General features: G+C 37.9%; 1 protein-coding gene across 5 annotated transcripts in view; it reads right to left on the reverse strand.

The window, feature by feature from the left end:
• Positions 1-24441, reverse strand: part of ptprc (protein tyrosine phosphatase receptor type C) — a 59325-nt gene extending 34884 nt beyond the window's left edge. For 3 of the 5 annotated variants that reach the window (XM_073843898.1, XM_073843896.1, XM_073843895.1), the window contains exons 1-6: positions 24307-24441; positions 24127-24221; positions 11658-11732; positions 11176-11190; positions 10930-10998; positions 2227-2247 (exon numbers count right to left, since the gene is read on the reverse strand). In XM_073843898.1, coding sequence (XP_073699999.1) covers positions 2227-2247; positions 10930-10998; positions 11176-11190; positions 11658-11732; positions 24127-24181 — 235 coding nt within the window. In that variant the 5' untranslated portion in view covers positions 24182-24221; positions 24307-24441. The remainder of the gene's footprint in view (positions 1-2226; positions 2248-10929; positions 10999-11175; positions 11191-11657; positions 11733-24126; positions 24222-24306) is intronic. The other 2 variants (XM_073843900.1, XM_073843899.1) reach the window with 1 other exon arrangement.
• Positions 24442-24600: the final 159 nt, after the last annotated feature.

Here is a 24600-nt window from a genome sequence, read left to right on the forward strand (position 1 = left end):
CTCCCTATGTGATGAGTTTTTAATCAAATCAATGGTTATCTTTTACTTTTTCACAGATACCAAATCAAAAACATGAAATATGGTGTAAAATAAACTTTTACCTGTAGGGCTGGTGTTTTGTTGTATAGTGGTGGGTGTGCGTGAGATTAATGTGCTTTTTTGAATTTCTTTCTGAGTCGAAGTGCTCCCTATGTGATGAGTTTTTAATCAAATCAAATGGTTATCTTACACTTTTTCACAGATATGAAAAAAACATGAAATATGTTGTAAAATACACTTTTACCTGTAGGGCTGGTGTTTTGTTGTATAGTGGTGGGTGTGGGTGAGATTGTTGTGCTTTTTTGAGTTTCTTTCTGAGTCGAAGTGCTCCCTATGTGATGAGTTTTTAATCAAATCAAATCGTTATCTTTTACTTTTTTCACAGATACGGAAAAAAATAAATAAATATGGCGTAAAATACACTTTTACCTGTAGGGCTGGTGTTTTCTTGTTGTATAGTGGTGGGTGTGAGTGAGATTGATGTTCTTTTTTGAGTTTCTTTCTGAGTTGAAGAGCTCCCTATGTGATGAGTTTTTAATCAAATCAAATGATTATCTTTTACTTTTTCACAGATACAAGAAAAAAAAAAAACATGAAATATGTTGTAAAATACACTTTTACCTGTAGGGCTGGTGTTTTGTTGTATAGTGGTGGGTGTGGGTGAGATGTATGTGCTTTTTTGAGTTTCTTTCTGAGTCGAAGAGCTCCCTATGTGTTGAGTTTTTAATCAAATCAAATGATTATCTTTTACTTTTTCACAGATACGAGAAAAAACAACAACATGAAATATGTTGTAAAATACACTTTTACCTGTAGGGCTGGTGTTTTGTTGTTGTATAAGGGTGGGTGTGGGTGAGATTGATGTGCTTTTTTGAGTTTCTTGCTGAATAGAAGTGCTCCCTATGTGATGAGTTTTTAATCAAATCAATGGTTATCTTTTACCTTTTTCACAGATACGAAATAAAAAAAAATGAAATATGGTGTAAAATACACTTTTACCTGTAGGGCTGGTGTTTTGTTGTTGTATAGTGGTGGGTGTGAGTGAGATTGATGTTCTTTTTTGAGTTTCTTTCTGAGTCGAAGTGCTCCCTATGTGATGAGTTTTTAATCAATCAAATGGTTATCTTACACTTTTTTCACAGATATGAAAAAAAAAAAAACATGAAATATGGCATAAAATACACGTTTACCTGTAGGGCTGGTGTTTTGTTGTTGTATAGTGGTGGGTGTGGGTGAGATTGATGTGCTTTTTTGAGTTTCTTGTTGAATATAAGTGCTCCCTATGTGATGAGTTTTTAATCAAATCAAATGGTTATCTTACACTTTTTTCACAGATATGAAAAAAAAAAAAACATGAAATATGGCATAAAATACACGTTTACCTGTAGGGTTGGTGTTTTGTTGTTGTATAGTGGTGGGTGTGGGTGAGATTGATGTGCTTGTTTGAGTTTCTTGTTGAATAGAAGTGCTCCCTATGTGATGAGTTTTTAATCAATTAAAATGGTTATCTTAACTTTTTTTCACAGATATGAAATCAAAAACATAAAATATAATCTTTCAGTTTACATTTAAGTTTACAGACCAATTCTTACTATTAACCAACCATTAACTATGAGTTTTAATCTCAGTAAACAACTAACTTGCTGTTTATTAATAGTTAGTAAGGTAGTCAAAGTTTAGATATGAGAAAAAAGGATCTAAAATATGATGATGCACTGACAAACTGTGTATATTAAAAAGAAGGAAATATTAGAATATTAGAAAGAAAGAAAGAAAGAAAGAAGTAAGGAAAAAGAAGGAAAAAAGAAAGAAATGCTTATAATTGCAGCACAGGAAAGCCTAAAAGGGCTTGCTTGGGTCTCAACAAACAAACAAACAAATAAAGAAGACCTCTTGCTCAGTGACGTGTGCTTGTAGCATGACATGATGGGAAGCTGGAGGTCAGAGTGTAAGAGATTGTGCATAAAAGAATAATAATGCAGGAGTGTGAGTTTGCTGAGGTGAAGTCAGCTTTACCTAAGGAGGTGTCTGCAGATTTGTTTGGTGAAGTGGTGGATGTGGGGACTGTAATGATGGATTGACACCATGAAACACAATATGTAAGCATATCATGTTTTTACTGATAAGTATTTTCTGACCCATAAGTTTAAATCAGGAACTGCATAACAGAAACAGAGCAACACTTACTTTTATCAGTTTTTGCTCCATCTGTGGAAGGTGTGAGATAAAACCATATTAATTAGCTTCATTAGAATTACATTATGCAACTCTGCTTTTGAACATTGATTGACTCAACAGAGCGAACAACTGTTTTCAGAACAGACATGTGATCCATTAGTTGAAAACCAGTATTACAGAGAAACACGGTGTAGTTATACAGTATAAGAGAATGATGTTTAAGAATTTTTAGAAATTGAAATATAAAGAAAACTATTAAAAAGCTATTAAAAAGTCCTATTAAAAACGTACTAATTAACAAGTAACGTCTCGGTTACCTATTGTAACCCTCGTTCCCTGAAGGAGGGAACGGAGACGTCTCGTCGAGACCGACGAATTGGGGATCTCACCTAGAGAGACCAATCTACTTTGTGTGTATACAAACGAGCCAATGAATATTGGCATGCATGATTGCAGCCAGCTGCAGCTGATCACAGCGTGAGCATATAATGCGCAGCAGGTGCATACATTAGACAAGGTTTCGCTGAGAGGCTGGGACTGGCCCGGCAGTACAGCGGTGGTACAGGAGCCGCGGCGACGGGACGAGACGTCTCGGTTCCATCCTTCAGGGAACGAGGGTTACAATACGTAACCGAGACGTTCCCTATCAGTCGGTCTCTTCGACGTCTCGTCGAGACCGACGAATTGGGATCCCTAACAAAGCACCGTGGCTGCTGCCCCTTCCAGTGTCCTGAGCGGGCCTCCTGGGTCCCGTTACTGGCTTGGCCAGGGGCTCGCATCAAGGAGAGCCAGTCACCGTATAACATAGCACCACCCATTTTAGTGAAGCTGGAGCACTGGGAATATGTGGAGCTCACGTCCTTCCAATAGGAGGTTCGGAGCAATACACATATTGTGTCACCATAGCCACCAGATCCAGTCCATATCCAGATCAGATGGTCACTGCAGTCCCCCGGATCCAGTCCAAACCTTGACCAGATGGTGGATCAACACCTACAGCCGAATGTCAGCGGATACCGTGTCAACTAGATGAGCCCCAGAGACAGATCATCAAGAAAGAACTCCTACCCTTTATTTTATTATTTTAATACTGTAAGGTTGCTTTGACACAACTTGTATTGTAAAAAGCGCTGTATAAATAATCTTGACTTGACTTGACATATAACTCAATTCAGGTTTATATGGAAGATTGGAGGTGATTGAACCCTCATATACTGGTAGAAGATCTACCAGGGAACACACAGCCTCTAGGGCGTAGTGTGGAATTGTAAGAGATGAGGTAAAGTCTCTACGTAGAGCCTAGCCCTCTACCGGTTCTGAAGGATTCATCGAGTTAGGGCCTGACGCCTGACGTTCCGCTACGTCGGCTGTCAAGCTCAGCGGAGGAACTCGACTCTCAGGTTACTCTGGAGCAATATAGCAAGCCGACCCGAGGCCTCTCTGTGCTTCTACCCATTTGAGGTGAGAACACAGGAGGAGACTGTGTCTACACGAAGGCTATAGAACCTTGTGAATGTGTTGGGGGTCGCCCAGCCCGCCGCTCTACAAATGTCATTCAGCGAGGCGCCACGAGCCAACGCCCAGGAGGATGCTACACTCCTAGTTGAGTGTGCTCTCAGCCTGATGGGGCAGGGCACACCCTGAACCTGTTAGGCCAGGGTAATGGCATCCACTATCCAGTGGGCCATCCTCTGCTTGGAGACGGCATTCCCCTTCTGCCTGCCTCCATGACACACAAAGAGCTGGTCTGAGGTCCTGAAGCTTTGTGTCCGGTCAACGTAGCATCATAGTGCTCGGACGGGACAGAGCAAAGCTAGGGCTGGGTCTACCTCCTCCGAGGGCAGCGCTTGCAGGCTCACCACTTGGTCCCTGAAGGGAGTAGTGGGAACCTTGGGCACATAACCAGGCCGGGGCCCTCAGTGTTACCTGGGAATCCGCCGGGCCAAACTCTAGGCACGAATTGTCGTCCGAAAATGCGAGCAGGTCTCCAACCCTCTTGATGGAAGCCAATGCAAGCAGCAGCAGAGTTTTCATTGAAAGAAACTTCAGCTCTACTGACTGCAAAGGCTCAAAGGGAGCCTGCTGCAGCGCTGTGAGCACTAGCGACAGGTCCCAAGAGGGCACAGAGGGGGGCCTAGTAGGATTTAACCTTCTGGCGCACCTAAGAAACCTGGTGACCAGGTCGTGCTTCCCTACCGACCTACCTTCTATGAGGTCGTGGTTAGCAGAGATAGCAGCCACATAGACTTTAAGGGTTGAGGGGGACAGCCTACGCTCCAACCCTTGCTGCAAAAAGGAAAGCATGACTCTGATCAGGCATCTTCGGGGGTCCTCTCCATGGGAGGAACACCAATCAATGAACAGGTTCCATTTTAGGGCGTAGGCATGTCTAGTAGACTGCGCTCGCGCCAAAGTGATAGTGTCAACTACCCCTTGGGAGGCGAACAGATCTACTTGAGCCTCGCCGAAGCGTTTCCAAATCGGCTGAACCGACTGGGGGTGGAGTCTCCACTCTCCGGGAAGCGCAGCTCATGAGAGCTTGTCGGCCGCACGGTTGAGCAACCTGGGAATGTGAATGGCACGAAGCAACCTCAGATGACTCCACAGGAGGAGATGATGGGCGAGTTGCGACATGCGACAAGAGCGTAGACCGCCTTGCCGGGTGATGTACGCAACGGTCGCAATGTTGTCTGCACGGACCAGCACATGGTTGCCTCGTAGGTGCCCCTTGAGTCGGAGCAGGGCGAGACATACTGCAAGCAACTCGAGGTAGTTGATGTGCCAAGTTAGCTGGGGGCCCGTCCAAACCCGTGATACTGCCTGTCCTTTGTACGTGGCTCCCCAATCGGTGGTGGAGGCATCTGTGTGTATCACAGCATGCCTGGAGACCTGTTCTATGGGTACTCCTGCCCGTAGAAATGAGAGGTCTGACCACGGGATGAAGGTTTGGCGGCAAGCCGGAGTTATTTGAACCCCGTGAGAACCGCATAGCCACGCTCTCCTCAGGACTCGGCCATGAAGCCAGTGTTGAAGCGGTCTCATATGGAGCAGCCCCAGCGGAGTAACTACCGCTGCTGCTGCCATATGCCCCAGGAGCCTCTGAAACTGTTTCAGTGGGACCGCTGTCCTGCTCTTGAACGTATCCAGGCAGTTCAACACTGACTGAGCACGTTCCTGCGTGAGGCGTGCTGTCTGGCTGACCGAGTACAGTTCCATACCGAGAAAAGAAATCCTCTGCGTTGGAGAGAGTTTGCTCTTTTCCCAGTTGACCCGAAGACCCAACCGGCTGAGGTGTGTGAGCACCAAGTCCCTGTGTTTGCATAGTTGGTCCCGAGACTGTGCTAGTCGTCGAGGTAGTTGAGAATGCGAATGCCCTGTTCTCTGAGAGGAACAAGGGCCGCCTCAGCGACTTTTGTGAAGACACGGGGGGAGAGGGACAGCCCAAAGGGCAGGACTGTGTACTGATATGCTCTGCCTTCGAACGCGAACCGCAGAAAGGGTCTGTGGCGCGGAAGAATTGAGACATGAAAGTACGCGTCCTTCAGGTCAATCGCTGCAAACCAATCTTGGGGACGGACACATCTGAAAACGTGTTTCTGTGTGAGCATTTTAAACGGTAGCCTGTGAAGGGCGCAGATCCAAGATCGGCCGTAACCCGCCGCTTTTCTTGGGTACTATGAAGTACGGGCTGTAGAAGCCCGACCTCATATCGGCTGGAGGGACCGGCTGTATCGCTTCCTTCGCCAGCAAGGTTGCGATTTCTGCACGCAAGATGGAAGCATCTGCGGCCCTGACTGAGGTGAAGTGGACACCTCTGAATTTGGGAGGGCGCCGGGCGAACTGAATCGCATAGCCGAGTCTGATGATCCGAAGGAGCCAGCAAGATGGGCTTGGAAGCTCTATCCAGGCTCCCAGAAAATGTACAAGCGGCAGCAGGGGGACCACTGACGTACCCGCAGGGGAGCAGCGATAGGGGGCGCAGGGACCCCTTCCGGTCGTCTCGTTGCCGGTCCGTAGCGGGATCAGAGCGTCTGTGTGTTGTGTGTGTGAGACGCTTACCTGCGCATGAGCTGATGGTGCGTGAGTAGTCCGTCTCGCAGCACTCTCGAACCGCCCATCGTCGCTCGCTGGCAAAGGTGGAGGATGGGTGAGGCGCAGGGATGACCAGAGATAGAGAAATTTGCTCTTTTGTCAAGTATTTTGGGCGGGGAAAAAACAAACAAAAGATTCTCCGCCCGGCCCTCCTCCAGGGGAGGGAGTGGTGCGGTCACCATCTCCCGAAGAGCAGCATCCTCCATCTCTGGGTCGCCCGTCTCAGGGCCTCTTGCTCTTGCGCTTTCCACTGGTCTTTGTGGGGGCCTGGACGGGCTGGGCGGCTGCTCGGAGACCGGCTCCACGGCGCCGCTGTGAAGGCTGCTGCCGTGGCTGCTGTGGAGCGGAGGTGGAAGCCGAAGGCCGCCCTCGGCGACCAGCAGACTAAGGTGCTGCCGGCGGCCGGGTGGAGGCAGCAGCTGCACGCCGGGGATGTGACTGATGGCCTCAGTCTGCTTCTTGGCGTCGGAGAACTGCTGGGCGAAGCTCTCCACTGCGTCGCCGAAGAGGCCGGTCTGGGAGGAAGTCCCACTTGAGCGGTTTCGGGCAGTGAAAGGTGCCGTCCACGTTCGGGTGAGCTCTTCATGCACCTCCGGGAAGAAGGGCACTGGGGTGGGGCGCTGAGAGCCAGCGCAAGCCACCCCGAGATACCAATCATCCAACTGGGAGGGATCGAGATGTGATGGAGGATTCCATTCAAGCCCTACCCTCTCGGCGGCCCCGGCAAGCATAGCCATCATCTCCGGGTCGGTATCCGGCACCGCTGACCGCCCAGCGGACGACAGTGTGCCGTCATCCTCCGCAGAGAAGTCTGGCTCTCCCTCCGATGCCGCGACCAACATCTGTTCGTCGGGGGTAGCCCCAAAGGTAACGGGCGGTACCCCTAAAGAAGGTCCAACCCGCTCCCCTGAAAGCTCCGGTGGCGACGGAGCATCGGTGGAAGGAGGAACCCTTTTCTTCAAGTTGGTTTTCTTGAAGAAAAAACAGCTTCGATGACTCGTCTTGTGTAGACTGGTCCAGCTCCGAAGCGAAAGCTTGTCTAATGCATGCACCTGCTGCGCATTATATGCTCACGCTGTGATCAGCTGCAGCTGGCTGCAATCATGCATGCCAATATTCATTGGCTCGTTTGTATACACACGAAGTAGATTGGTCTCTCTAGACGAGATCCCCAGTTCCCCAATGATAGGGAACCCGGGCACTTTATTACTTGGTTGAGGTGAAGACTGTATGGTTTGTTGTTGTGAGCTGAGTGCAGAAATGTTTTGTGTTGTTTTTACCTCTGTTCCCAGAAAAAAAACATGTAGATGTCAATCATATAAAAGAACTAAATTTAAACATTTAAACAAATTGTACAATTTTACAAGTACTGTAAAGTTTTTCAATAAATCCTCTAAAGTAGTGATATTTTAACTTAAGTTTGTAAAAAAAAGCAATTTGTTATAGATAATATGACTTCTTTTTTACTCAAATGTTTCCAGAAACGAATTAATATGTTTGATTAAGACGATCTGCATCTATTCACCTACTAGTAACCTGAGCACTTTAAAATGTGTTGTTGCGGGATGCGTGTGGGAATGCGATGTGCCATGGCATCTGTTCACAGGACAGGACACTCATTTAAAAGAATCAAGTCTTTACAGACTTTGAGGTTAACATGAAATGTCATTTACTTTTTACATTACCTGCAACTGTTGCCTAAAATAATGGCTTGGCTAATATTGTATTGCTGCCCATATGTGTAACTTATATTAATGAATGTTTACAAAGCCATCTTTTTTCCTTCGGAATAACATGCACTGACAATTTATGTAACATTATCCACCTTTTTCCTGAACACAGAAGTTTTGTAGTCAAGATTCTTGTTCTGGAAATCCTGGTTAAATTTGGCCAACCACAAACGCCTTCAGTTACCAGTTTTTTGCACTCTTCTCCTTGATTTGTTATAACTTTTGCCACTCTATAGTACTCCAAATGTTTTTCCCAGTCTGTCCGATTACTACAGTCCAAAACATGACAATAATTGACCATTTTCAGCAGCAATAATCAGCAAAATATGCGTTTGGTTCAGTGGCACTGGTCACGTTCAGTGCCGCCAGTATGGCTATTCAGCCTGGTCTCATTGTTTATACGTAGGTATTTATACGTAACGTTTTGAGGCACAAAACGTACATTTTTGTACGTTTTTATTGATGCTAAAACGTACAATTTAGACGTATTTCAACTTTTAAAACGTACAAATAGCTACGTATTTTTAGCTAAAAAACGTAAAATATTTACGTATCTTTTATTTTACTAAGATATTCGTATCAATGCTTTTTTCATCATTTTATTAAGAAGCGATTTAGACTTTTTGCCACCTTAACCTACCCCCAAACCTAAACCTAGCCATTTTATAGCGAATATGCATTCTTATCATTTTATTAATAAGCTATTTAGATTTTTAGCCCTCTTAACCTAACGTTACCACCAAATCTAAACCTAAGTTACCCATTTTATAGCGAATGTAAAAGGATATAAAACGTAACTGACCAAAATATACAGGGAAATTACCATTTGAGCAATAATATAGCATAAAATATATATTTTTATAGTCGCTAATCCCACTCCAAAACGTTACCTAAACCTAACGTTAAACATCTCTGTACAGTAATAAAGAAAAACATGACAGACGTAAAAGTGCAACCACAATCATTTATTTAATGCAAAACTGTCAACAGCTGTACCAAAAAGTGATCCGAATGACGATGCGTTTGCAGCCGCAGTCCTCTCTGGCGGAATACAGTAGGTTTGTTTGAGGTGCAGAGCAAAATTTAAATTGTTAATCGCTGAAAATTGTTATCCTGATCCAGTCGAGAATGCACCCGCATCAGTATAAGTTCTTTGCCCGCGCATCATTCAAACACTTCTCACCAGAAACACGGCATGTCGTAATCTGTGACGAATGCAGGCGAGAGCCAATGGGCGTTCGATTTTTCAGCCGTAAAACCTGTCGTTTCTTAATGCGGCAATATTTGAATTTGAAAAAGGCACTTCAGAGCAGGTTTATTGCTGTTGCTGCTGGACTCGCTGCTCGGGATGGAGATGAAGGCTTGAACTTGGGTCTCTTCCTCGCAATCGTATGGATTCTGAAGTTCCGGGTTACAGCGCTCAAATAAAATTGTTTCATTTTATAATTATGATGTCTGTTTGGTGTATTTTATGGTTCTATTGTTATTCACAGCATGTCGGAGAAAACGCATTTTGTGTCCCACGACTCCCACCACGGCAAAAGAAGTTAATATTACACGAATGGTTAAACGATTGCAGAAATGTTATTTATTTAAAGGGTTTAAAGTGTAGTCTTGTTTAACATTTAGACCTATTCTTGGAAACGAGCTGGCAGCAGAAATCACACAGAACAGAATGAAATGGTATAATTTCATATTAAATAAACGATTAAACTACTCAATAATGCAATTGAAAACACAAGGACATTGGTATGACAACTAAAAGCAATAATAATGAAATTAATGCCGCGATTTCAGTTTTCATAAGGATTTGTTTTTAGGTGTCAATACGTCAGTATTGTACGTTAAAATGCTAAAAATACGTATGTATTTGTACGTTTAGATGCTGTTAATACGTCAGTTTTGTACGTTTTAGTGTCTGGAAAAACGTAAGTATATGTACGTTTTGTAGAACAAAATTTTACGTAAAATACATACGAATTATCATGAGATCACGTTGGGCTATTTGATGATGTGTCCATCACATAAATTCTAATGGTTTCCACTACACATATCATTACGTTACAAACCTTAACTTTTAACTATTAAAGCCATTACAAAATTTGTAGTGTGTTTTGGAACATATTCGGTTAGGATTTAGTGTTTTTAACAACCAATAGAAGGTGACCAATTACCAGTAGAGAGCAACAGGCACAATTACTGTTTCCATTAAACCCAATACAATTCCAATTTAACCAGTAAAATCATTACAAACGATGGTCTGTGATGGTTTCCATTGTTTGTTTGTTTTTGAAAAAGTTTCAGTTGAATTAATTCACTCAGGAAAAAAGTGGACAAGGTACCAGGGATATGTATTAAAGAGTACAACGGGTCCAGGAAACTCAGGAAAGTTGTGGTACTCTCGTAAATGAACGACAAGGAAGAAAATAAATTGTTGAATAAAGTTGTTATTTTTGTTTTCTTTGTGCATAACAAATATTCCCACTGATAAAACCACTGATGTCACATGGACTATTTCAGCAATGTCCTTGCTAACTTTCTGGGTCTTGAACATGGTAGTTGCTGTCTATGTATGGTCAGAAAGCTCTCGGATTTCATCAAAAATAGCTTAATTTGTGTTCTGAAGATGAATGAAGGTCTTACAGGTTTGGCATGACAGAATGTTCATTCTTGGCTGAACTAGCCCTTTAAATATGAAGACTAGTGTAGCCTAAAAGTGCTTGCTGGAGTATCTAAAGAACTAAATAATAAAAAAAGGCATACAAAATGACAAAATAAAGTACTAGCTCAGTGAAGTGTACTTGTAGCTGGAGGTCAGAGTGTGAGAGATTGTGCGTGAGAGAATAATAATGCAGGAGTGTGAGTTTGATGAGGTTGACGTTAGCTTTACCTTTACTGGTAACTGCAGGTGAGTTTGATAAAGTGATGGAGATGGAGGTGGTGGAGTCTGACTGAGAGACTGTAATGATGGATTGACAATATGAGACAATATGTAAGCTTATCAATTTTCACTTATATATATTTTCTGACCATAAGTATAGCCTTATGTAAAAGGAAAACTGTGACACACACATACAAAAGCAATAGTTGCATATAATGCATAACAGAAATAGTGTAGGGAAAGAGTGACACATACCTGCCGTATCTGAACCTGTGGAAAGTGTGAGATAACACTGTATTACTTGATCAGAATTACATTAAGCAACTGAACTTTTCATTATTTCATGTATTACTTCTAGGAATTAACAGAGTGAACAGTTTTAGTGCCAAAGGGTGATGTTTAGACTGAAATTACTGTATGATGTGCTGATACTTACCCACATTACCTCAACAAACATATGGTAACAGTACTATTTATGTACTGTATAATTCATGCCTTCAACAAACACTTCTAATATATTAAGATTAGAAACATTGTAAAAATATAACACTGCTGTGGACATAACTATTCCATGAGTGCAGCACATATGACATATGACATGATTTTGAAGGAGGGCTTGCAGTGCAGCATGAAGGAAGGATGGAGGTCAGAGGTCATGAGTGGGACAGATTGATTGAGAGGAGAGACATAATGCTGGAGTGTGTGTCTGCTGTAGTGATGCATGTTGTAGTGGTTACCTTTAACGGTAGGTGAGGCAGGGGCAAGAGTAGCGGGTTGCGTGGAGGGGTTGTTTTGTCCGGCAGAATTGCCACCTAATTGACATAATTATATAGTTTAAACTGGATCCAAAAACAGACTATGCACAAAGTTGACACATTGTCCATTGGATTAACAAACTAAAAGAGCACTAACTACAAAAAGCTAAATTACAGAAATTGCGATTTCATTAACTGAAAAAGTGTAAACTGTATTTGGAAATGAAATACAAGATTAAAAACAATCAATACCTATAAATATAGGCACTACCAGTCAAACGAAACATTTATTATTATTATCAATATTTAAAACAGTTGAGTACATTTTTTTCAGGATCCTCTGATGACTAGAAAGATCCAAAGATCTACCTTGGAAATCCAGAGGTCTCACGAGAGCACAATTTGAATTGTCTCTGCAAGACACTCTGGTATTGAGCAATGATGCATGTTACTGCAATACGTAAGCAATTCTGGGAACCAATCAAATCGGTGTATCTGATGTAGGCGGGCCAGAGGCGAGCTAACCTGATGACGACAGCGCTGCGACGTACGGAATCATTTAGTAAACATTGAAAGAGATCTATTCTACAGATGAAAATCAGTTGTTTGAAACGGCTTTGGCCGCTACAAAAGAGGAACAGAAAGCCGCGCTCGAATCGTTCCTTTGCAAGAAGGATGTTTTTGCTGTTTTGCTGACTGGATACGGCAAGAGTTTAATCTATCAGTTAGCTCCGCTGGTAGTTAAGCGTATGGGGCGACCATGAAGGGGAACAGATCCGAAGCGGACAATGCCAGATAGCATTCGGCAGTCTCGAGTCCTGGCTGTTAAAAAAGAAGTGGCGACAAATGTTATCGAACAAGGTCTACCAGGACAACCTGATCGAGATTGTGGTGGATGAGGTCCATTTCATTTACAAATGGTAAGAGTCACTTGGTAAACTTACTGTAACGAAAAACGGAACTATTCAATAGTAATACAGTAGCCTAACTTGAACAGGACAATATGTCTCGCTGCTGAATGAAACGCTAGCGTCTATCCACATATTAGTTGATAGTTAATGAATAGTTTGATCGGACCTAATTGTTTTAATGAGGTTGATTTGGCTGTCGTAATTAATAGTTATTAATCTTGTCTCATTGTTTATGTTATAACATTGAAATCCACTCTTATATGTTCACCATCGCTCTGGATACGTCACACCATGTATTGTTGTGATTGGTCTGGAGTTATCCAATTACGTGCAGTGAGAATTTCAAATGCATGCTTGGTGCTGCCCCTCGAGTTAGGTCCTTTTCATTGCTCGATGCCAGACCCATAATCTTAATAGATTAGGGTCTGGATTTTTCCAGGCTACCAAAGATCAGCATTTATCTGAAATAAAATGCTTTTGTGGGATTATACACTATACCATTCAAAGCTTGGACTCAGTAGAAATTAAATTTCTATAAGAAATTATAATAATTAATAATTTTATCTAGCAAGGATGGTTTAAATTAATCAAAAGTGATGATAAAGACATTTATAATGTTACAAAAGATTTCAATTTCAGATAAATGCATTTCTTCTAAAGTTTCTATTCATCAAAGAAAGCTGAAAAAATCTACTGGGCTGTTTTCAACAGAACAATAACAATATTTTTTTTGAGCAGCAAATCAGAATTTTAGATTTCTGAAGGATCTGGGGTAATGATGCTAAAAATTCAGCTTTGAAATCAAAGGAATAAATTACATTTTAAAATATATTCAAATAGAAAACACTTTCACTTATTTTAAATATTTCAAAATGTTACTGTTTTTGCTGTACTTTGGATCAGATAAATGCAGGCTTGGTGGGCAGAAGATACTTTTAAAAAAAACATTAAAAATCTTACTGTTCAAAAATATATATATATACAGATACACACACACACACACACACACACACAATATAATATTTAAGTCATGGTAACAATGTACAACAAGGCTAATATTAGTTAACTACATTCATTAACATGAACTAGCAATGAAAAACTTCTAAATCATTTGTTAGCTATCATCATGAACTCACAATGAACAGCTGTTTTTGTTATAACTAGCATTAAGGAAAAATTTATAAATAATGGAACAATTGTAATGCTAAATGTTAGTTAATGCATTAAAACTAATGGGATGTTATTGTAAAACGTTAAAGAAATTAATGATTTTATTCATCATAGAACAGATGAATTTCCACCAAAACACCATCAGTCACTGACTGCTGCAGGAGAGCATGTCTTAAAAGCAAAACTATTGCCTGGTTCATCTGCGTTTATGTTTTGGTAAGTAGTGAGTGGGGGGAGGAGTATAAGACTAAAAGGAAAAGCAAATTCATTTTAGGAAGTCCAGTACAGGATTTACTACAAACACACTGAAACTACAAACTTATATAAAATACCAAAGATGTTTCTTCTATTCATACACTTTCAACTGAAATGGTGTTTAAATAGGTCATCGGATGCAAAACTAACTTTTACATGTTGTTTGCACATTAATGTGTGTTGGTTTGTGTACACAAGCACCCTACAATGATAAAAATACACCCAGTGGTATTTTTTAAATCTTTAAAAGTAATATCCCCTTTTTAAAATCAGGTAATTCTCAGGTTCTTGTCGTTTAGACGAAACACAGTTGATTGAAATAAGCGTCTTACCATAAACCCTCACCGAGCTGAAACAGTCCAAAAATACGATTGCCATTGTGTCAACTCAGGTGCAGAGGAAGACTCTAATTTATTGATTGAGGTGTTCTGTTGTTGGATGTAATAATGAACACAGCAGTCGTCATTTACTGAAGATGCAGAGGAAAACGTTACTTTCGCTTTCAAAAAGAAAGCGCGATCCCGGTCTGCATATGCTTCTGTGTTCGAGCAAATCATTCCTGATGCAGGTTCACCCACAGCAGAAGTGAGTATAAAGATTTTTATGCATCTTTGTGAATGGCCTTTTGTTAATAATGTGCCTGTTGGCAAGTTTCGCCTCTAAAGTAAACATTACGTCTCATAATCCTAGAGAGGGGCGGGGCGAGCAGAGCTCGGTGGCATTTAAAGGGGCCATGTCTTAAAATAAGCTGAGTTTTTGCAGAGCTGATTTTGACAAGGTAAAAGGCTGTTTTTTACAGTACTATTGAGAATTTTTAACCAAAGTATATTAGAGACTTTTCATTAAGACCCTAAAGAATCATATGAACTTGTGGAAAATGGGCATCCGATGACCCCTTTAAGTCAATACCGTGCATGATAAAAGGTAGAATTATTTAAGGCAATCTCAGATTTATTAACCATTGTATTAGTATTAGCATTAGCTATATTAAATGAGAGAAGAATTTGCACCAAAACACAATAAAGTTCTGGGTGCACAACCTTCAATGTCAACAATAAAAGATACAGGAAGTAAGTGTTAAAAAAACGAATAAACGTCTAAATCTAAGAACTTGCCACATGTGTTTAAAACCAGATTTTGAAAACATTTCTCCATCTCACATTCCTTCTTTGCATTGACTGCTGCAAGAGAGCCTGTCAAAAGTGGATGATCATTACCTTTTGCTTCTGGAGTTATGAGTGGGGGTGAGGGGCTTGTGGCTAAAAGGAAAAGCAAGTTCATTTTAGGTAGTTCATTACAAGATTCAACTACAAACACACTAAAACTACAAACTCATAGAAAAGACCTAAGAAGCTTCTTCTAGCAAGTCGTTCATATTAAATTCCTTAAAGACAGAAGAATCTCACATATCTTCTTTTCATTGACTGCTGCAAGAGAGCGTGTCAAAAGAGGACGATCATTACCTGTTGCTTCTGGAGTTAAGTTTTTGGCAGGAATGTGTGGGGGTGAGAGGCTTGTGGCTAAAAGGAAAAGCAAGTTCATCAAAGGTCAAAGAAGCTGCTTCTAGCAAGTTGCACATATTCAAATTAAGCCATGATGGAGTCAATATGTTGCATGATAAAAAGTAGATGTGTTAACAAACGTCTTAATCTAAGAATTTGCCATGTCTTTAAAACTAGATTTTAAAAACATTTCTCCATTCAATCATCTCTTCTTTTCTCCGACTGCTGCAGAACAGCATGCCGAAAGAGTTTGACTATTACCTGGTTCTTTTGAATTTGTGCCTTTTGGAGCCGTGTGTGAGGGTGGGAGGTCTAAAGGGGAGAGCAAGTTGATTTTAGGTAGTCCACTACAGGATTTACTACAAACTAAAAACTTATACAAAAGGTCAAAGAAGCTGCTTCTAGCAAGTTGCACATGTTTAAATTACATTGTGATGAAGTCAATATCTTGCATGATAAAAAGATGTAAAAATAATAGATGTATTGAAGCCAAGCTCAAACTTATTATTGATTGTACACATATTAGTATTATCAGTGATAAAAATATATGGAATTGTTTTTTTCTTTTTTTGCTTCAAAATGTATTTAAAAACTTTTTAAAAACAATCAAAAGTAGAATATACATTTTACTTAATACTGACACCACTTCACATTTTAAGAATTGAATTAGGCCTATACTTTGTTTGTTTTTAGTAGAAAATGGTATAATCTGTTTTAACGAATGTCTAAATCTAAGAACTGTGAATCTTCACACGTTTTAAACTAGATTTTGTAAACATTTCTCCTTTTATTCATCATGTACATCCCTTCTATTCTCTGACTGTTGCAGAAGAGCATGTCAAAAGAGTTTAACCATTACCTGGATTTTTTGAGGTTGTGCCTTGTGAAGCCGTGTGTGAGGGTGAGGGGCCTAAGTCTAGAGGGAAAAGCAAGTACATTTCAGGTTGTCCAGCACAGGATTTCACTACAAACACACTAAATACCAAAGCAGTTTTTTTTAGCAAGCCGCACACTTTCAAATTAAATCTCTTTTGATGAAGCCAATGTCTCATATGATAAAATGTGGAAATATAAAAACCATCTCAATTATTTGAACAACAGTACACTTGAAACATACACTAAAACTTAAATAATGCCTTGATTGATTTCAAGAATTTTGTCCTTTGAAACTGGACAGTCTGGAAAAAAACTTGTGGTAGAAAAAACTTTCACTCAGACATTTATAGAAGCCTGTTTCCGTCACTGAATAAAAAACAAAGCAAAAAGGTTATTGTGACTTTTTGTCTCACAATCCTGACTTTTTATTCTCTGAAATGCATAATATAAACTTCAAATAGCAAAAAAAGTCAGAATTGCCTGATATAAACTCACAATTGCGAGTTATAGAGTCAGAAATGTGAACTTGAAATTGTGAAAAAAGGTCAGAATTGCAAGATATGAACTCAATTGCAAGTTATAAATTCAGAATTGTGATATAAACTCACATTTGCACATTACAAAGTCAGAATTGCAAGATATGAACACAATTGTGAGTTATAAATTCAGAATTGTGAGTTATAATCTGAATTTCTAAATATAAACTCACATTTGTGAGTTATAAAGTCAGAAATGGGAGATATAAACTTGAAATTGTTATAAAGTCAGAATTTCTAGATATAAACTCGCATTTGCGAGTTATAAAGTCACAATTATGTGATATAAACTCGCAATTGCTATAAAGTCAGAATTTTGTGATATAAACTCACATTTGCGAGTTAAAAAGTCAGAATTGCAAGATATAAGCTTCAAATTATGAAAAAAGTCAGAATTTCTAGACATAAACTTGCAATTGCGAGTTATAAAGTCAAAATTGTGTGATATAAACTCACATTTGCGAGTTAAAGTCAGAATTGCAAGATATAACCTTCAAATTACGAAAAAATGTTAGAATTTCTAGATATAAACTCGCAATTGTGAGTTATAAAGTTAGAATTTTGTGATATAAACTTGAAATTATGAAAAAAGTCAGAATTTCTAGATAAAAACTTACATTTGCAAGTTATAAAGTCAGAATTGCAAGATATAAACTGCATTTGCGACTTATAAAGTCAGAATTTCATGATATAAACACATTTACGAATTAAAAAGTCAGATTTGCAAGATATAAACTTCAAATGATGAAAAAAGGTCTAAATTTCTAGATATAAACTAGCATTTGCTAGTTATAAAGTCAGAATTGTGTGATATAAACTCACATTTGCGAGTTATAAAGTCAGAATTGCAAGATATTAACTTCAAATGATGAAAAAAGGTCTAAATTTCTAGATATAAACTAGCATTTGCTAGTTATAAAGTCAGAATTGTGTGATATAAACTCACAGTTGTGAGTTATAAACTCAGAATTGCAAGATATAAACTTCAAATGATGAAAAAACGTCTAAATTTCTAGATATAAACTAGCATTTGCTAGTTATAAAGTCAGAATTGTGTGATATAAACTCACACTTGCGAGTTAAAAAGTCAGAATTGCAAGATATAAACTTCAAATGATGAAAAAAGGTCTAAATTTCTAGATATAAACTAGCATTTGCTAGTTATAAAGTCAGAATTGTGTGATATAAACTCACATTTGCGAGTTATAAACTCAGAATTGCAAGATATTAACTTCAAATGATGAAAAAAGGTCTAAATTTCTAGATATAAACTAGCATTTGCTAGTTATAAAGTCAGAATTGTGTGATATAAACTCACAGTTGTGAGTTATAAACTCAGAATTGCAAGATATAAACTTAAAATGATGAAAAAACGTCTAAATTTCTAGATATAAACTAGCATTTGCTAGTTATAAAGTCAGAATTGTGTGATATAAACTCACATTTGCGAGTTAAAAAGTCAGAATTGCAAGATATAAACTTGAAAATATAAAAACAAAAAGTCAGAATTTCTAGATATAAACTCATTTGCAAGTTCTAAAGTCAGAATTGAAAAGTTGCCTTTTTTATTCAGTGGCAGAATATAGGGCTTCCATAGAAATTTCTAGCAAATGTCACAAATAATTACGAAAGGAAAGCAAGTACCACAGTAGCAATGACAATATTTTCAATTATTTATCAATTATAATTTGCTAAATACAAAGGATTTAGTTCCCTGACAATTTAAAAGCTCTGTTTATTTTTAAAACGATTCAACTATTTAGCATCAAAAACACTTTCGATTTACATTCAGCATCTCGTTTATTTTTTAACCCACGAACGGGCTCCTTAGAAAAACTGTCTGCGTTGGTCAGAAAGGGGAAGGGAGTTACTAGCAGTGGTCTCTATGTGGCGCGACCTGGCTGCCATGGAAACGCAGCGCGCACACAAACTATTTCAGTTTCTCAACCACAGCTTCCTGTAGTTCGACAAAACCCTTCCCCCTTCTCAAGGCTCTGGTGCTTTGCTTACTTTTCTTTTGTTCAGCTCGACATACTGCGTGTATGTTGTTCTCATAGATAGATACAGCCATATAACACATACGCAGTATGTGTGCGGAAAAGGGAGGGGTCAAATGTACGCATGGGGGTGTGGGTAGATAATTATAGATGATAGAATATGGATATGTAAATGATATCTATGCAACTCTTCTAAATATTCTATATGAGAACACAAGTAAAACACTAAATCTAAACTGCTAAATGTTAACTAGACCACTAATCTTAAGGAAGTGTCAAGATAAAGTATTTTTTGGAACGATTTGGTATTTTATTAATGCTAACATAGCTAAGATGTGTCATTTTTATAATTCTGAAAATCTCACAAGAGCTTTCCTTAACTTTTAACTTTGACTAACTGTAGTTTTAGCTCAGAGTTGCTCAGAGTACTTTTCACTTATTCTCTTTGCCGGATGTGGTTTTGCTCGACTTGGTTCACAACTTGAAGTGCATGCATCTCGAGCGTGGCTGTTTTAGCAGGTCCACCCATTACATGGAACTTGACAGAATGAGAAAAGAAACTTTAAACGTCCAGCTTGATCTAGTTTTATTGTCGTTTTAAGAGATTTGCTGTATTTTGTCTTGACATAGATCACAGTAATCACAATGAGATTCACACAGAACATCAATCTCCAGTGATCTGATATTTAACCTGCTTTCAAAGCTTGATCTAAATCTCCAAACTGTGCTATATTCACAAACATTTACTATTTAAACTTTGCATATCACGTATATTCAGTAATAACAGTGTAATAAAATACACTGGCTTTAAAACAGTATTTAAAAACTCACTTTTAGACTATAAAAGTACAAATAACTCCTTTAAAACTTTAAAATGGTTTCCTAAACATTGTAAAAGATGCTTTAAACATTATCTGGTTTTATCAGTTTAGCTTGTTACAATATATTGTCATTTCTAATCAATTTCAAAGTTCAAACGTGATTTTCTTTATTCAAAATGGTTGAAATCTGACTTTGGCAGCCCTGCTTACAATTTTAAAGCAGCACGTTTACTATTATTACAAGTTATTATCATTAAGTGTATCATTTTTCCTTACAAAATCCTAAAGACAAAAACAGAATCGTTAAAAACTATTTAAAAGCCATGAAGCTACTCAAAACTGTCTTTGCTGACATATCAGACTTAAGTTGCATGGTGTTCAAATCACTATTTTTACTTTTAACACCAATGTTGCGACATGTGTCTTCCATCTTTAAAAGCACACAAAGATTTGCAGATACTTTGAAATCGAATTAAAGGACCATGCCAGTCAAAAAATGAGTTTGTTTGTAAAAACTGTGCCATGTATTTTCAGTCTCCTGACTAATAAAGCCAAAGCAGTCAGCCACAACTGAAAATAATGCACTCTGGGTCAATGCAATGCAACACAGGCCTAGATATACACCGCAGAGTTCATGTATCTACAGTTTTCATGACCTAAACGGAAACCTTTAACGGCTCATTCATCAATGCAGACATGAAATCAACAATGACAAGACTTAATATTAATTGTGTTTATATACAGCATAACGCTGATAATAACCAAATATCTGCTTATTATAAAAATGTTTCGAATAAAAAAGTGTGAAGTTTTAGAAACTTGCTTGTTATGAGTTGTTTTAATGCGAGGCGCTGTGAAGGAAATGCTTAAACAATTATTTAATTGTTGCCTTAGTGGTTTCACACACATTGTGCAGTTGATGCTTTGAGGAGATCGATTGATCTGATTTGACACCTTGAATTACTTTTGTCGGTGTAAACTAATGGAGTCAGGTTAGTTTGGTCAGGTTTTTAAATGTTTGTTTTTAAATGCATTTGCAAGTTATAAAGTCAGAATTGCGAGATATAACCTTAAAATAGCAAAAAAGTCAGAATTTCTAGATTGAAACTCACATTTGTGAGTTATAAAGTCAGAATTGTGTGATATAAACTTGCAGTTGACAGTTATAAAGTTATAACTGCGAGATATAAACTCATAATTTTGACTTTTTCTCAGAATTTTTTCTTTTTCTCGCAAATGCAAATTTCTGACTTTTTTCCTCACAGTTCTGACTCTTTTTCTCAAAATTGAGAGATACAAACTGACAACTGCAAGTTATAAAGTCCAGTTTTGAGAGGAAAAAATGTTCTCAGTGAGTTTATTTCAGAATTCTGACTTTATTTCTCAGAATTGAGAGTTTATATCTCACAATTCTGGGAAAAAAATAATTGCAAGATGTAAATTCACAATTGCAAGAGAAAAAGTCAAAATTGTGAGGTGATTGTTAATTAAAAGAATAGTCAGTTGCAAAAAAAAAGAAATTTGGTTCATCATTTACTCAATTTTTTTTATTTTTATTTATTGACCACAAAAGGAGATGTTGTGTGTTTATGCTGCTGGTTGCCATGAGTTGTCAAGCTCCACATATGTAAAAAAAAAAACAAAAAAAAAAAAAAACGTCAAAGTCCACAAAGCATATTCCTACTCTTCTGAAGTTATATGAAAGATTCGTATGAGGATTTAATTCTTTTAAGACTTCAATTTCAGCTTGTTCCTCACACTGTTGTATGACTTCAGAAGAACTACTTTTAGTCATTTTGGACCTCATGGTCACAACTTTCACTGTAGGGAAAAGTGCAGCATGAACATTCTAAATTCTTTACATTTATGTTCTATAAATGAAAGAAAGTCCAACAGGTTTGGAACGACATGAGGATGAGCAAATAGTGACAGGGTTTTCATTGAAATAAGCTTGACAAGTAGCAATTTCATGCATATTCCCCTGAGTACTGACTCGAAACACTTAATTTCACACGTAGGCCCATCTTTTGATGCCTTTCTTCCTTTTCTATGTGATTTGCATGTACAGTGCAGTCACAAGAATCCTCATCAGGTCTCAAGCCACAATACTGTTAAATATAGCAAAAAGACATTTCGATGCAACACGTCTCACATCACTTCTTCAGCGACTCTCGCAAGCACCATTTTAGCCGGCAAAATTTACGAGATGCAGAAACCGGCTCAAAATGGAACGAGGAAGTGGTCAGAGGCCTATGCATGTTCAAAAGCATCATGCAATGTGCAATGTGACACCTAAATAACATTTATGAATTATAATATAATATAATATAATATAATATAATATAATATAATATAATATAATATAATATAATATAATATAATATAATATAATATAATATAATATAATATAATATAATATAATATAATATAATATGCACATTTTATTTTACATATGTGATCCAGAACAACAAAACCAGTCTTAAGTAGCAATTTGTAGCAATAGCCAAAAAAAACACTGTATGGGTCAAAAAGATTGATTTTTCTTTTATGACAAAAATCACTAGGATATTAAGTAAAGATCATGATCAAGATATTTTGTAAATTTCCTACCGTAAATATATTAAAATGTAATTTTTGATTAGTAATATGCATTGCTAAGAACTTCATTTGGACAATTTTAAAGGCAATTTTCTCAATATTTTGATTATTTTGCACCCTCAGATTCCAGATTTTCAAATAGTTGTGTCTCGGATAAATATTGTCATATCCTAACAAACCATACATCAATGGAAAGCTAATGTATAAATCTCAGTTTTAAAAAAAATGTACCCTTATGATTGGTTTTGTGGTCCAGAGTGATATATAATATAATATATTCACATTTTTTATTACATATTTATGTAATATTTATAAAAAATAAAAATAAATAAATTACTAAAATAACTCACAAGTTTCTATCCTTTTATATTACACAATATTATGTTATAGTAAGCATAGGAACTGTATATTTATAATATTTCTCATAGTATTTTTGCACTTAATATTCTGGGTCGATCATTTTCTCATTATTTATTTATTTTTTTAGACGAGGCACCGCCCACAAGATTGTACAAGATGTACAAGATTCACAAGGCCATTCACAAGGCTGGAACTATTTGTTTAAGATTTCCTATTAGTATTGTATTAGTATTAGTATTAGTATTAGTATTAGTATTAGTATTAGTATTAGTATTATTTTTTTTAATTTCCATTTTTATGTAGTAAAATATTAAAAATTGTTATATTATATTATATTATTATATATGTAAGATTGGAACAAAATAGGAATTTTAATTTACTTAGTTAAATCAATTTTGTTGAAAATTAGAAAAATATATTATATACAGTTAAAAATGTTAATTATTATATTATATTATATTATATTATATTAAACATGCAAAAAAAGCAAGTTTCAGTTGCTGATGCAATAGCCTGATGCAATTTTCCTACAATAAGCTCAAAGGCTCCAAAGGACTCAAAAATCAAAAATGATTCTTCACAAGAAGAACCAAAGAACAATTACTTTTACAACAGCACAGCACTCTATAAAACAGATCCTCAATGGCGTCCATCAGAATGTATCTAGTAAAAGCAAGGCTGATTGATTGACAGCTCGGCCTCCGCACCGGTCAAATCTAGCAGAACCTCAAGCGGGTTTAAGAGGACACGCCCAAACCAGCCTGATCTTTGACAGTTCTTTTACCAGGTAACACAAACTAGAACCCAACACACCTCTCACAAGCATCCCGCCACGGAACCTTTCAAAAAAAATCACGTTTGACATTTTGCAAAGCGCTCTTTTACAATATTGCGTGAGCTCTAACTTTACTCTGATGCTTTACAAAGCAACCACTTCTCACTTTTTGGCGTCTAAAGAGTCTAAAGAATTCCCCTTCTTCTTGGTGAACAATGACGGCGATTCTCAATACAATAATAATGTTTTGACAAAAAACTAAGGACTTAGGCGGCGAAATAAGTTTGTCCTACATGTACACATTAGGATTTAATTCTCATTGACATCCTTGTCAAGATTTGAGAAAACACTCATTCACAAACACTAATTCATTATTCATGTTATAATTTTAGTGTTAAAATTCGTAAAGACAAATGAGATACGTAATAACACAGAACACAGAAACTGGGTCAAAATACGAATGAATCTACACCACGACAATGACCTTCTGTAAGTTACGTGAACAATTAATTCACAAAATGCCACATAATACAAACCACAGCTGTAAATATATTTTAAAAAAATATTAAAATGTATTTTCACATTAATTATACATATACCATCGCAAATTCTTTTTTTTTTTTACTTTGAGAATAAAATTTAGTACTTACATAAGACCAAGCATAGGACCAAAACCAAGGGTCCTAGCGCAAAAAATCTCGCCATATCCAAAGGTTCAAACGCCTCGTCTAAGACACCATATGTCCTATTTGAAACAGACACAGATCTGGGTTAACTATCAGAAAGCGTAGGTTTTTGGTCTCTCTTGCTCTGTTTTCATGTATTCTTACGTGTTCTCATGCGTCTAATCAGTCGGGTCTGTTGCCGGTGAGTTTACAGCTTCAAAAAAAAAAATCCTTAAGCTGCTTTTTTGGGTCTAGAGACAGCGGAGAAGTGTCAGAGACACTCTCCACTTCAGCTTTGCGTTAAGGCCCTTTCTTAACAGGAAGTTGCATTTTCATCTACGCCACACATCTATCGCCTTGTACTGTGTCATGTCCTTCGAATGGGAAATGAGAGAAAATGATCTCATTTTTACAGTTTTTTTTTCCTTTAGGTGGCCTGCATCCATTGTCTGAGCAGTA

This window comes from Garra rufa, chromosome 7 (assembly GCF_049309525.1).
Source record: "Garra rufa chromosome 7, GarRuf1.0, whole genome shotgun sequence".
Lineage (NCBI taxonomy): Eukaryota > Metazoa > Chordata > Actinopteri > Cypriniformes > Cyprinidae > Garra > Garra rufa.